Source organism: Anomaloglossus baeobatrachus, unplaced genomic scaffold (genome assembly GCF_048569485.1).
Source record: "Anomaloglossus baeobatrachus isolate aAnoBae1 unplaced genomic scaffold, aAnoBae1.hap1 Scaffold_139, whole genome shotgun sequence".
Classification (NCBI taxonomy): domain Eukaryota; kingdom Metazoa; phylum Chordata; class Amphibia; order Anura; family Aromobatidae; genus Anomaloglossus; species Anomaloglossus baeobatrachus.
In genome coordinates, this window is record NW_027441909.1 from 503,386 (window position 1) to 518,632 (window position 15,247).

General features: G+C 46.5%; 1 protein-coding gene across 1 annotated transcript in view; it reads right to left on the bottom strand.

Annotated features, from left to right (window-relative positions):
• Positions 1–15,247, bottom strand: part of LOC142260616 (uncharacterized) — a 57,194-nt gene that overhangs the window by 4,020 nt on the left and 37,927 nt on the right. Inside the window, exons 2-4 of the mRNA XM_075332009.1 lie at positions 13,581–14,210; positions 11,234–11,457; positions 5,528–5,606 (exon numbers count right to left, since the gene is read on the bottom strand). Coding sequence (XP_075188124.1) covers positions 5,528–5,606; positions 11,234–11,457; positions 13,581–14,175 — 898 coding nt within the window. The 5' untranslated portion in view covers positions 14,176–14,210. The remainder of the gene's footprint in view (positions 1–5,527; positions 5,607–11,233; positions 11,458–13,580; positions 14,211–15,247) is intronic.

The window sequence follows — 15,247 nt, forward strand, 5'->3', positions numbered from 1 at the left end:
AGGGGCTGTATACTACATGAGGGTGCCTAATGCTATATGTGTCTGCATTGTGCTATATGTGGGCTGTATACTACATGAAGGTGCCTAATGCTATCTAGGTCTGCATTGTGCTATATAGGGGCTGCTTAATGTTATATGGGGGCTGCATAGTGCATATGGGGACTACATAATACTATATGGAGGACAATGGGGGCTTCATAACACAATATGGGGGCTGCAAACTACTATACCCCCAGAGTTGTATGTCCCCTCCACCCAGGTGCTGTATACCCCATCAGAGCTGTATGTCCCCCTCCACCCCAGAGCTGTATACCCACAGAGCTGCATGTCACCCCACACCTCACAGCTGTTTGTCCCCCCCACCTCAGTCACTGCCCTCCACTAGAGCTGTATGCCCCCCATTGCTGTATACCCCTTTCCTCAGTAATATATATTCCCCCAGTAATGTGTTTGTCCCCAGCCTCTCTTGTGATGTATATACAGCAGTGTTAGTGTGCTCTATGTGCGGCCATGTCTGTTAGACAAGCCGGGAGGTGAGTGAGGCTGTTGCCGGCTTCCCTATATTAGAAATATATATACAGGATAAATATATAAAAATAATGTGTGTGTGTGTGTGTGTGTGTGTGTGCGCATGTATGATGTGTATCTATGTATGTCAGTGTATATGACTGTGTCTAGATTTATGTCTAGTTATGTGTTTTTGTGAATTTCTCTTTAAATAAGTATGCGTACATATGCCTGTATGTATCTGTGCATGTCTATGTATGGATGGGGCCCACTGAGACTCTTTCGCCCAGGGCCCACAAAAACCTGGAGCCGGCCCTGGTGCTCACACTCTCCACCCGCCCGCTCTGCTGCGATGTCAGGAGAGCGGCCAGTGTCGGGCAGTGTGATCATCTGCTCCTCCCAGCAGCAAGACACTGACAGGCATGTCACCGCTGTGCTCTGCCATCTGTCCTGCTGCATGGGACCAACTGTCTGCACTCTGTCACCTGCACCACAAGTCACAGAGTGGAGACAGTTGGTGACAGAGCACCTCTGCCCCCCCCCCTCTTTCCCCACTCTCTTCTCTCCCCCCACTCTCTCTCTCTTCTCCCCCCCGTCGCTCTCTTCTCCCCCCTCGCTTACTTCTCCCCCCCGCTCTCTTCTCCCCCCCCGCTCTCTCTTCTGCCCCCCTCGCTCTCTTCTCCCCCCTCGCTCTCTCTTCTCCCCCTCGCTCTCTCTTCTCCCCCCTCGCTCTCTCTTCTCCCCCCTCGCTCTCTCTTCTCCCCCCTCGCTCTCTCTTCTCCCCCCTCGCTCTCTCTTCTCCCCCCTCGCTCTCTCTTCTCCCCCCTCGCTCTCTTCTCCCCCCCGCTCGCTCTCTCTTCTCCCCGCTCGCTCTCTTCTCCCCCCCGCTCGCTCTCTTCTCCCCCCCCCCCGCTCGCTCTCTTCTCCCCCCCGCTCGCTCTCTTCTCCCCCCCGCTCGCTCTCTTCTCCCCCCCGCTCGCTCTCTTCTCCCCCCCGCTCGCTCTCTTCTCCCCCCCCCGCTCGCCGCTCGCTCTCTTTTCCTCCCCCCCGCTCACTCTTTTTCCTCGCTCTCTCCTGGCATGGTCAGTACAGAAATCTCTCCATCGTGGAGGGGTGAGAGGGAGTAATAATGTCTTTTTTTTTTTAAAACCTTTGTTGGAGATTCTTAATGGCGAGGTTAAACTTGGCCTGAAATTAAGAATCTCGGGCTTTATACCAGCTGGTAAAACATAGCTGGTATTAACCCCTTATTTCCCAGCGTGCCACCTGCCACCAGGGCCACTGGAAGAGTTGGATACAGCGCCTGAAGATGGCGCTTCTATGAAAGCGCCATTTTCTGGGGCAGCTGTGGACTGCAATTCGCAGTGGGGGGCCCAGAAAGTTTGGGCACCCTGCACTGTGGATTCCAATCCCCAGCTGCCTAGTTGTACCTGGCTGGACTCAAAAATTTGGCGAAGCCCACATCATTTTTTTTAATTATTTCATGAAAAAAAAGGGCTTCTCTATATATTTGGTTCCCAGCCGGGTACAACTAGGCAGCTGGGGGTTGGGGGCAGCCCGTAGCTGCCTGCTGTACCTGGCTAGCATACAAAAATATGGCGAAGCCCACGTCATTTTCTTAAAAACGTTTTCAGGGAAAAACCTTTATAAAAAAAAAAAAGCTTCCCTGCATTTCTATTGCCAGTGAAAGTAACACCAAGCAGCGGGGGCTAGCAGCCAGTAGCTGCTTTGGTTACCCTTAGCAATAGAAAATGCAGCGGGAGCCCACAAACAATGTGATTTTTTTGTTTTTTTATTTTTAATGAATTTTTTTTTTTAAAAATCGGCATGGGCTTCGCCCATCGAGCACCAGAGCATTTTACTGCTCAATTCATCCCAAGTAATCAGATGACTCCAGTGTCGGCCGATTACTTGTTCTGTGTCCCCCTGCATCCATCGCAGCGTGTACGGGCTGTGAGGTCAGCGGAGTGGAGACAGTGACATGCTCTGCTCTGACACAGTGTGCTGCATGTCACTCTTTCTCCACTCTGGTACTTGTTGTGCAGGTGACCGGATGATACATGCCACTAACTGTCTCCACTATGGGACTTGTTGTGCAGGTGAGAGTGTATACAGTTGGTACTATGCAGCAGAAATCACAGAGTGGGGCAGTTAGTGACATGTATCATCTGGTCACCTGCACAACAAGTCCCAGAGTGGAGACAGTGACATGCTCTGCTCTGACACATAGTGTGCTGCATGTCACTATCTTTCACCACTCTGGGACTTGTTGTGCAGATGAACGGATGATACATGTCACTAACTGCCCCACTCTGAGACTTGTTCAGGTGAGAGTGTATACAGTTGGAACAATGCAGCAGAAGTCACAGAGTGGAGCAAGTTAGTGACATGTATCATCCGGTCACCTGCACAACAAGTCCCAGAGTGGATACAGTGACATGCAGCACACTATGTGTCAGAGCAGAGCATGTCACCAACTTGCTCTGCTGTGTCACCTGCGGTGCTGCATGTCACGTTTTTGCCGCGATTTGGTGCGTTTTTTGCTGCGTTTTTGCTCACTGCGTTTTTAATCAGTGCACAATGCCATTAAAGATTGTTGATGAAAAAAAAAAAAAAAAGGTCTGATGTCATTTCCTTATTTAAAATGTTCATTGTATGCAGGAGAGCAGACAGCAGCTGCAGAACTACAAGGCTCAGCATCCTCCATTCACTAGTGTATGCAGGAGAGCAGACAGCAGCTGCAGAACTACAAGGCTCAGCATCCTCCATTCACTAGTGTATGCAGGAGAGCAGACAGCAGCTGCAGAACTACAAGGCTCAGCATCCTCCATCCAGGACTGTATGCAGTTTTTTACCCAAAAAGAAAAAAAAATGACATGGGCTTCGCCATATTTTTGTATGCTAGCCGGGTACAGCAGGCAGGTACGGGCTGCCCCCAACCCCCAGCTGCCTATTTGTACCCGGCTGGGAACCAAAAATATAGAGAAGCCCTTTTTTTTTTTTAATTATTTCATGAATTTCATGAAATAATTTAAAAAAAAAATGACGTGAGCTTCGCCTAATTTTAGTGTCCAGCCGGGTACAACTAGGCAGCTGGGGATTGGAATCCACAGTGAAGGGTGCCCAAGCTTTCTGGGCACCCCCACTGCGAATTGCAGTCCGCAGCCACCCCAGAAAATGGCGCTTTCATAGAAGCGCCATCATCTGGCGCTGTATCCAACTCTTCCAGCTGCCCTGATGCCGGGTGGCTAGCTGGGTAATAATGGAGTTAGGGCTAGCTGTATATTATCAGCTAGCCCTAAGCCCGAAATTCATGGTGTCACGCCAATATTAGACATGGCCACCATGAATTTCTAGGAATGATAAAAAAAAAAACACAACACACAGAAACATATTTTTATCAGAAATAAAACACAACACAATTAATGACTCCATCTTTATTGAAATAAAGAACCCCCCTCCGCAGTAATCCTGGGTTAGGGTCCCGCGCCGTCCAATCTGGATCCAATATCATCTGATCGGTTTGCTGGAAGGCAAAGCGATCAGATGATGTGTCAGGTTAAACTACGTGGATCACATCACACATCAGCTGATTGTATAAAAGCCGATTATACAATCAGCTGATGCATCAGTGGAAAACATAAATAAATAAATAAATAAATACTCACTTATGTGCTGATTACCGGCAGCTCCTGCAGCGATCGGATGAGAGTCTGATCCTGTCCCATCACTGCAGGAGCTGCCGGTAATCAGCTGATGAAGTCCCCTGACGGCAGGATCAGCTGATAGCCGGCCGGGCGCGAAAAAGCCGGCGACACCACGAGAATCGATCAGCTGATGCGTCAGGTGACTGCATCAGGTGATCCACCGCCAGTTCCTGCAAGCTTCGTACGTGCCTCGGGGAGACTGCACACAGCCAGAGCGGCGGTACTGAGACAGGGGCTGGAAGCAGGCATGGCACCGGGACCCTGCAGACAGGTGAGTATGACATACACACACACACATACTCACACACACACTGTATATACACACACACACACACACACTGTATATACGCACACACTGTATATACGCACACACTGTATATACGCACACACTGTATATAGGCACACACACTATATATACGCGCACACATACACATACACTGTATATACACACACACTCACACACACACTGTATATACACACACACACTGTATATACGCACACACACTGTATATACGCATACACATACACTGTATATACGCGCACACATACACTGTATATACGCGCACACACACATACACTGTATATACGCGCACACACACTATATATACGCACACACTGTATATACACACACACACTGTATATACACACACTGTATATACACACACACTGTATATACACACACTGTATATACGCACACACACTATATACGCACACACACTGTATATACGCACACACACTGTATATACGCATACACACTGTATATACGCATACACACACACACTGTATATACGCATACACACACTGTATATACGCATACACACACTGTATATACGCGCACACATACACATACACTGTATATACACGCGCACACACTTTCTTCCCCTGGCTGTGTAGAGCTGCTGCTGTCTGTATGATTGATCTCAGTGCATCCACTGGGAAGAGGCAGGGAGGAGGCTTTGGTCGGAGAGCAGAGTGGGTGTATTAGACACAATGGGTGTGTTAGATAAGCTAGACACCGCCCTAGAGCCACAAAGAATTCTGGGACTTGTAGGAACTGAACACAGGAAGTCAGAGGAGAGATTAACCCCATCAGAGCTGGAGCCAGCAATGAGCATGTGCTGCTAGTGCACAATAAAAGGTAATTTTGCTAAAAAAACATAATAGATGTGTTGAGGGGCACATATTAGCAAGATTTATCAGAAAAAAAAAAATCAGTTTTGGTAACTGGACAACTTCTTTAATAATGTGATTCTATACAATGACGCCACATGGCGGTACATATAACACATAAATGAGGCGATTTAAACACTCACTAGTTTTTTTCTGTTGCCAAAAACCAACAGCGTCTTTGTATAGTTCTTTTACTGATTTCTTGGCCACAGCTGCAGAGTTCTGTAAAGACATAGACAACATCCCAAATGTGATTCTATTTTTCCCAAAAAAATCATTAAATAAGTTAATTTTTTTTAAAGCAAGTGAAAACTTCAAGCTTTTCATGCAGATACCACTTCAGGAATAAACAGATTTTTTTTTTGTTTTTAAATCCTGAAGAATTTGGTTACCGTTTGTTAATGTTTCCTGAAGCAACTTTTAACGTTTCTTGTTGCTACTCTATATAAATGTTTTGGAGGGGGTGTTTTTTTTTACTTTATAAACAATAATACATGCATTTTTTTCTGCAAAAAAAAATGCTAAAACAAGAAAAATCTCCAGGCATTTTCCAAGCATTTTTAAAGGGAACCGGTCACCAGTTTTTCAGCCTATAAGCTGCGGCCACCACCACCGGGCTCTTATATACAGTATTCTAACATATAAGAACGCAGGCCGCTGTGTAGAACATAAACACTTTATAATACTCACCTAATGGTCACGCTGCGGTGGATTTGGTTCAGATGGGCATCTCCGTTGTCCGGTGCCTCCTCTTTCAGCTATCTTTATTGTCCTTCTTCTGTCGCCGGGGTGCATGACGCGTCATACGTCATCCACACTTGCCGGCATTGAGGTCCTGCACAGGCGCACTTTGATCTGCCCTAAGCAGGGCAGATCAAAGTATTGCAGTGCGCCTGCGCGGGACCGGCGAGTGTGTATTACGTAGGATGCGTCATGCACAGAAGCTTCAGAAGGAGGACGAAGATGGCCGAAAGAGGAGGCGCCGGCACAAGACAACAGAGACGCCCATCTGACCCAAATCCACCGTAGCGCGACTGTTAGGTGAGTATTCTAAAGTGTTTTTTATGTTCTACACAGCGGCCTGGGCTCTTATATACAGCATGTTAGAATGCTGTATATAACAGCCCGGTGTTGGTGGCCATAGTTTATAGGCCGAAAAACTGGTGACAGGTTCCCTTTAAGCCTTCTTATTGACTTTTATTGTAACATTTGGAGCGTCTTCCTAGCGGAAAAAGCCCGAAGAATGGTCTGCTCACTTCTTTTACCCACTTTTTTTGAAAAAAGTTAAAAGACCCACAAAAGCCTGAACTTATAAAAAGCAAGTCACTTTTACATCAAAAAGAATAGGAAGATTGGAGGGGTTTTTTAAGGCAATTTTCTGAGATAATCTGATCAAAACATGGTTTAAAAAAAAAAAATGCTAACATACCCTTATGTATACAGATTTACAAATACATATGTTTTACCTGCCTAAGAGGACTAAACCACTAAGGTTTGGTTAGTAAGTGTACTAATAGGGCCCGATTCTCAAAGTTTTCATGCCTACTGGTGTAAAGTTTTAAAAAGTTGTCATGTTTTGGCAAAAAAATTTGCAGCTTTTGGAGTTCTCATCTCACACTATTTTTCTTCAGCTAGAAACAAAGTGAATAGAGCCGGGGCATGACAACAAGCCGTGGAGTTTGCTACACCACAAAACTAACGCTAGCAGGGAGTGGGGTAGGATTTGGGGAAAGGCGTACACAAAGGTTCGCGCCACTTCTCTGACTGTCCTGATCCAGGAAGAGGCATGCCCCTCAACAAGACCGGGCTGAACAACGCTGGTCTATTACTCTTGAATCAGGCCTATAGTTCCTAATCAAACTTACAATTCTGCAAGAATGATTCTAGGAAAGCTGCAGAGCAAACAATAGGGTCTTATCTAAAGGGGCCTTTACACACTGAGACTTTCAGCGATCCCAACCTGATAGGGATCGCTGGTAAGAGGTCACACAGTCAGACACTCCAGCGATCCCACCAGCAACCTGACCTGGCAGGGATCACTGGAGCATCGCTACACGGGTTGCTAGTGAGCTGTCACCAGCAACCAGTGACCAGCCCCCAGTCAGCAGCGACGCACTGAAGCGATGCTGCGCTTGGTAACTAAGGTAAATATCGGGTAACCAACCCGATATTTACCTTGGTTACCAGCGCACGGAGATACACGTGCAGAGAGCAGCGCACACTGCTTAGCGCTGGCTCCCTGCTCTCCTAGCTACAGGAGACATCGGGTTAATTACCCGATGTGTGCTGCAGCTACATGTGCACAGAGCAGGAGCCGCGCACACTGCTTAGCGCTGCTCCCTGCTCTCCTAGCTACAGTACACATGGGGTTAATTACCCGATGTGTGCTGTAGCTACACGTGCAGAGAGCAGGGAGCAGCGCACACTGCTTAGCGCTGGCTGCCTGCTCTCCTAGTTACAGCACACATGGGGTTAATTGCCCGATGTGTGCTGTAGCTACACGTGCAAGGAGCAGGAGCCGGCACTGACAGTGAGAGCGGCGGAGGCTGGTAACAAAGGTAAATATCGGGTAACCAAGGACAGGGCTTCTTGGTTACCCGATGTTTACCGTGGTTACCAGTGTCCGCAGAAGCCGGCTCCTGCTGCCTGCACATTTAAGTCCCCTTTACACACTGAGACTTTCTAGCGATCATGCTGCACAGCGGGAAACAAAGGACCAAAGAATGGTCCTGAACGATTTGTAGCGATCAGCAACTTCACAGCAGGGGCCAGGTCGCTGATGTGTTTCACACACTGCAATGTCGCTGGGGAGGTCGCTATTACGTCACAAAACCGGTGACGTTACAGCGATGTCGTTTGCGATGTTGCAGTGTGTAAAGCCACCTTAAGGAGACAGGGAAGAATAAACAGGATTTGCTCTCCTTGTGAGGTTGTCAACACTGATGAGATCTGGATGGTATGGCAGCTGTTGCAAGGACCATTTGGTTAACGTAAGTTCACATACTGCGTTTTTTTGACGCTGCGTTTTTTGCCGCAAAAAACGCACAAACATGCACCCGCGGCAAAAAAACGCAGCAAAAAAAAAAAAAAAAAAGCATGTGTTTTTAGGCTAAGTTCACACACTGCATTTTTTTGACGCTGCGTTTTTGGCCGCTAAAAATGCACAAAAATGCACCGGCGTCAAAAAAACGCGTTTTTGGCTGCGTTTTACTACGTTTTTGATCTCTGCGTTTTTCTGCGTTTTTCCAATGCATTGCATGGGGGGAAACGCAGAAAAACGCAGGAAAGAATTGACATGTCCATTTTTTTTTTAAGCTCAAAAACGCAGCTTAAAAAAAAAAAAAAAAGTGTGCGGACAGCAAGATTGAAAACTCAGACTTTGCTGGGGAAGCAAAGTCATGCAGTTTTGAGGCCAAAAACGTGCAAAAACGCCGCAAAAAACGCACTGTGCGCACATAGCCTTACCACGTTTTAGTGCATTTTTTGCTGCGTTTTTGCTCACTGCATTTTTATGGGGGTTTTTTTTATGAGTGAACATTGCCATTAAAGATTGTTGAAAAAAAAAAATGTCTGATGTAATTTCTTTCTTCAATATCTTCTTCATTCTCCACTAGTGTATGCAGGAGAGCAGACAGCTGCAGAACAACAAAGCTCAGCATGCTCCATCCAGGACTGTATGCTGGAGGGAGAGACAGGAGGAGCAGAACTACAAGGCTCAGTATACTCCATCCACCAGTGTATGCAGGAGAGCAGAAAGCAGCTGCAGAACTACAAGGCTCAGCATGCTCCATCCAGGACTGCATTCTGGAGGGAGAGGCAGGGGGAGCAGAACTATAAGGCTCAGCATACTCCATCCACTAGTGTATGCAGGAAAGCAGACAGCAGCTGCAGAACTACAAGGCTCAGCATGCTCCATCCACTAGTGTATGCAGGAGAGCAGACAGCAGCTGCAGAACTACAAGGCTCAGCATCCTCCATCCAATACTGTATGAAGGAGTTTTTTGCCTTAAAAAAAATGACGTGTGCTTCGCCATATTTTTGTATGCTAGCCAAGTACAGCAGGCAGGTATGGGCTGCCACCAACCCCCAGCTGCCTATTTGTACCTGGCTGGGAACCAAAAATATAGGGAAGCCTTTTTTTTTTTTTCTTTCAATTATTTCATGAAATAATTTTAAAAAAGAAATGACGTGGGCTTCGCCCAATTTTTGAGTCCAGCCAGGTACAACTAGGCAGCTGGGGATTGGAATCCGCAGTACAGGGTGCCCAAGTTTTATGGGCACCCCCGCTGCGAATTGCAGTCCGCAGCCGCCCCAGAAAATGGCGCTTTCATAGAAGCGCCATCTTCTGGCACTGTATCCAACTCTTCCAGCTGCCCTTATGCCGGGTTGCTCACTGGGTAATAATGGGGTTAGGGCTAGCTGTATATTATCAACTGGCCCTAAGCCGTAAATTCATGGTGTCACGCCAATATTAGACATGGCCACCATGAATTTCTAGTAAAGATAAAAAAAACGACAGAAAAATATTTTTATTAGAAATAAAACACAAACACAATTAGGGACTCCCATCTTTATTGAAATAAAGAAGACCCCCCCCTCCGCAGTAATCCTGGGTCAGGGTCCCGCGATGTCCAATCCAGATCCAATATCATCTGATCAGTTTGCTGGAAGGCAAAGCGATCAGATGATGTGTCAGGTTCAAGGATGTGAATCACATCACACATCAGCTGATTGTATAAACACCATTTAAACAATCAGCTGATGCATCAGTAGGAAAAAAAAACAAAAAACTACACACCTCTGTGCTGACTCCCGTCCGATCGCTGCAGGACCCGGCGGTAATCAGCTGATGAAGTCTCCTGACCGCATCAGCTGTTTGTTTGAAAGCCGGCCGGGTGGTAAAAAGCCGGCCTCACCGCGAGACTTATACTTATACTCAGGTGACCGCATCAGCTGATCACCGCCAGGTCCTGCAGCTATCAGACGTGCCCGGGAGTCTGCACACAGCCGGAGCAAGGGTGGCAGTACCGGGAGAGGAGCTGGGAGCAGACATGTCGGGAGTCTGCAGACAGGTGAATCTGCCATTTTTTTTTTCTATCGTTCACTTTTGATTTCGCAGCTCCTTCCACCTCCGGTGGCGGTGTTGGGAGGATTCACGCTTCTGTGTTTACCAACAGAAGAAATCCTCTTCCTGTACATGTCACTGTACTACCCACCCCTTGCGTTTATAGCTGCGTTTTTAGTCATAGAAACGCACTAAAACGCAGCTATATTTGCGTTTTTCATTGCGTTTTTAAACATCTCATTGAATTCAATGGGAGGAAAACACAGTGAAAAGCGCAAACAAAATTGACGTGCTGCGTTTTTGTGGGCACCACAAAAATGCAGCTAAAAAACCTCAGACTTTGCTGGTGAAGCAAAGTCATACAGTGTTCTGAACAAAAACGCACTCGAAAAACGGGCAAAACCGCCGAGAAAAATGCACTGTGTGCACATAGCCTTACATGGTGAAATCCTGATGAAGAAGTTGGATTACTTTCAAAAGCGTCGAATAAACGGCCCATAAACTGCATCTGTGTACTTGGATCCCTTCCTGCAGGAGCGCAGATTAAACTACTTTTTTTCCTCAATATCCCTTAATTGTGAAAGAATCACAGGTATGAATCTGTAGAATTTAAATGAATAAAACAGGGGCACGATACCCATTACCAACGCTTGGAAGCTGGGAGATATGTATAGACGTGATGTCACCAACCTCACTCAGATCCCAATACAAAACCAAATTACCTCTTTAACCAATGACCCTGCAATCAATGGTATAAGCATATTATTATTTTTTTTTTACTCACATGGTTATTAAATTGGATAGATGCCATTTTTTCCTTTATCTTGCAGTTTATATTCAGAATCTTCCCATATTTCTTAAAGAAATCCTCCATGATGTTTTTTTTATTAAATTTATTAGGCAAATTCCTAATAAAAAAAGTGGTCATCTCACTGGGGGAGACTGGAACAGTGTGTTGAGCACCAGCAGAACGTTCTCCTTTGCTAGCCACAGAGCTTGAGGGGATAGCTGTTAAAAAAAAAAACAAAAAAAAAAAAACTTTACAAAAGAAGGAGACAGATATATAAGGACACAGACAAATAAGGCTATGTGCCCACGGGGACAGTGTCCTGCGGATATATCCGCAGGACATTCCGCAGGTGCTCCCAGGAAACAGCACCACAACTTTTGTCTGTTTCCATGCTGCGGAATGTCGTGCGGATATAGTGCGGGCATTCTGCATTGAGGATACAGTACCATGGCTTCGGCACTGCATCCTCAATGCAGAACAAGTGCTGCAGTGATTAGGGGAGTTCATACTTACCTCCATCACGCAGCACCTCGCTTTCCGACAGCCGGGTCACTCTCTGAGCGTCTGCAGAAGAAGGTGGGCGGGCCTGAACTAGCTCCGGCTGTCACATGACCGGAGCTTGTGCAGGCTCCGCCCACCTCTTCCTTCCTGTACCTGGATTCACCGCGCTCCTGTACACCGGACGGAGAAAGTGACTCCGGTGAGGCAGGTAAGTATATGGGACCCTGCGGAGAAATCCGCAACAATTGACATGCTGCAGATTTTTCCGCACGGAAATCCGCACGATTTCCGCTGCGGAAAAATCCGCAGCGTGGGCACAGCATTTCCCAAATGCCATAGAAATGGCTGGGGAGTAGCTATGCTGCAGATTTCTGGAAAATCCGCGGCTTTTCCGCGAGAAATCCGCGGCAAAATCCGCGCATTTTCCGCAGTGTGGGCACATAGCCTAAGGGTTTTCCCATTCTAAAATGGTGTGTGTATAGGTTTACTCTAGGAGAAAAATAAGATCAAAGTTAGTAACCCTCCGTAGGTGCAGCTTTCTGATGCTTTCCCCACTCTGCGGTAGTGACATCACAGGGCTCAGTTTGATTGGGAGCAGAAATTGGTCTTACAATTGGTTGAGTTTTTGATGGAGAATCGGCATCGGTCACCTTGGCCTGAGGAGTAACGTTATCTGATTTTTTAAAGGGGACCTGTCAGCAGAAATTTCGACTAAAACCTAACAGATTCCCCCTCTGCAGCTCCTGGGCTGCATTCTAGAAAGGTCCCTGTTATTATAGTGCCCCCTTTCTGACCCAAAAAAAAGAGTTTATATCGAGGTACCTTTTTGGCTTCTGAATCTCTAAATGTGTCACGGGGGCGGGCTGCCTGATGGCCGTTATTCTGCCCCCTGTTCCTGTATGCCGCCCCCATCGCCGATTTCTATACTTCTGGACGCCGCCCACTGCTCCAGCCATCCCCGCGCATGCCCAGTGCTCATCTCTCATGGATGAGCACTGTGCCCAGCGTCACCGCTGGTGACGTGCACGCAGGGTTTAGATTATGGGCGGTGCTGTGATGTTAATTACCAAGCAACCGCCCATAATCGCGGGACCGCGCATTCCCCCTCGGCCTGCTTCTTTCTGCGCAAGCGCGCTGCAGCTGAACTCCTCCTGATCGGTGTAGTCACTGCTCCGCGCTCCTCCCATCTATTTCCTGCCTCAGGGCAAGATGGGAAGGAGGTGACGTGAGTTCAGCTTCAGCGCGCTTGCGCAGAAAGCAGGCCGAGGGGGAATGCGCGGTCCCGCGATTATGGGCGGTTGCTTGGTAATTAACATCACAGCACCGCCCATAATCTAAACCCTGCGTGCACGTCACCAGCGGTGACGCTGGGCACAGTGCTCATCCATGAGAGATGAGCACTGGGCATGCGCGGGGATGGCTGGAGCAGTGGGCGGCGTCCAGAAGTATAGAAATCGGCGATGGGGGCGGCATACAGGAACAGGGGGCAGAATAACGGCCATCAGGCAGCCCGCCCCCGTGACACATTTAGAGATTCAGAAGCCAAAAAGGTACCTCGATATAAACTCTTTTTTTGGGTCAGAAAGGGGGCACTATAATAACAGGGACCTTTCTAGAATGCAGCCCAGGAGCTGCAGAGGGGGAATCTGTTAGGTTTTAGTCGAAATTTCTGCTGACAGGTTCCCTTTAATTTCTTTTCCCCGATGAGTTTTCATTTGACTTTTTACAACATCAAACAAGCTCCTGACATAGATGTTTGCTCCTCCTTTTAAATCCCGGTTCAATCGACCAGCCCTCTTAACAGGTGGATGTTCGCTATGGGGATCTGAAGAAGCTTCACCTGAGATGGCGACATCATTTCTACGTGGTGAACGATCATACTCCGGTTTTCTTTTTATTCCTTTTTGTCCCTCCTCTCTTCTTGGCTCTTCAACAAATGAAGGTCTGGGTGTTCCTGTAGAAGTCTGCCCAAATGCAGGTAGTGTTTGAGTATTGGTTGTATGTCCAAAGAGGGAAGAGGACTGTCCGGTAGTTGCCAGCCCAAAAGCAGGATCAGTTTGTCCCAAAGACAGTTGTGCAAAAGTAGTAGAAGCCTGATTATTTGCAGTCTGTCCAAAGGTAAAGCCAGACTGTCCTGTTGTAACCTGTCCAAAGGCTGGAGCAGATGGAGCAGAAGAAACCTGGCCAAATGTTGTCTGTCCAAACACTGGTGGTGACTGACTAGGGGTGCTCTGCCCAAATATTGGTGTAAACTGTGCAGACGTGCCCTGCCCAAATGCAGGTGCTGACTGATTAGTGGACTGTCCAAATGTAGGGGCAGGCTGTACAGTTGCATTTTGGCCAAATAATGTTGTCTGCCCAAACATAGCTGCATTCTGATTTTGTGTATTGGGGTTTGTGGTTTGTTGTCCACCGAACACATTGCTATTGTTCATGGTTTGTGAGTAAAGAAAACTTGCGACTTGTACACCTAAGAAACATATAGAAATGTAAGATTAAAATCTCAAGAAAGGTTGATCCTATCTAGACAGTATTGTACTGTGACAGTTCTCAATTCAGCAACATTAAAGGGAACTTATTTCTTACAAAAATACAATTTACACCAGTGCATAGAGTGGTAATCAGCAGGTAAATAGCATTGAAATCCTATCTGCCAGGTTTAGTGGGAGTGATGAACTTCAAATGCTTTTTAGCTAAAAATTCATGCATTTAAAAATCATAAATTCCCATCTTCAAGATCCTATCCCAATATGTAGATGTAATAAAAATAATAACATTAGCAGATACCTTCAATTAGAAATGTAATATAGTTCGCCTACTATAGCTATGTCTCTTACCTCATGTGTGGGGGTGTGGGCGTCACGTTAAACTTAGGAAACAGTACTCCACTAACTACCTGGTAAATATTTCACTACCATGTGTATCTCTGTGTCGATTCTGACACTGACTGTTTTGTCGTTATATAGAACTGGTTCCCTCTATGAATTTCACTTGTAATCTGACGTCTGGGTAAACTACTCTGGTTATAATGGCTGCTTTGGTGGCAACAGGCGCTGGACTTTTTGTGGCATGACCTCTGGCCACACTTTCTCTAGTGCTTGATGTTCTTACATACAATTACATTTAAACAACCTTCCTTAACCCTTGCACTTTACCCATATCTTTGTATGTTTAAACATACATTTATCTTCGTGACGCCCTTTTCTTCCAGCTAATGGTTGTGTTTTTTAAAAAGTATATGCATAAAATGTTTGTTTTTAAATGAATATTAATAAAGACTGTGTTTTTATGACACTTTGTTCGGTTTCCTTTTTTGGTGATTATATATTATACTAGAAGGTGGCCCGATTCTACGCATCGGGTATTCTAGAATTTACGTATTGTGTAGTTCATGTATGATTTTTGTTTATATATATATATATATAGATGTTGTTGTGTGTAGTTACCAAGTGTTTGTGTAGGGGCTGTACATGTTCTGGGTGTTGTCTGGGTGTGATGGGGGGTGAG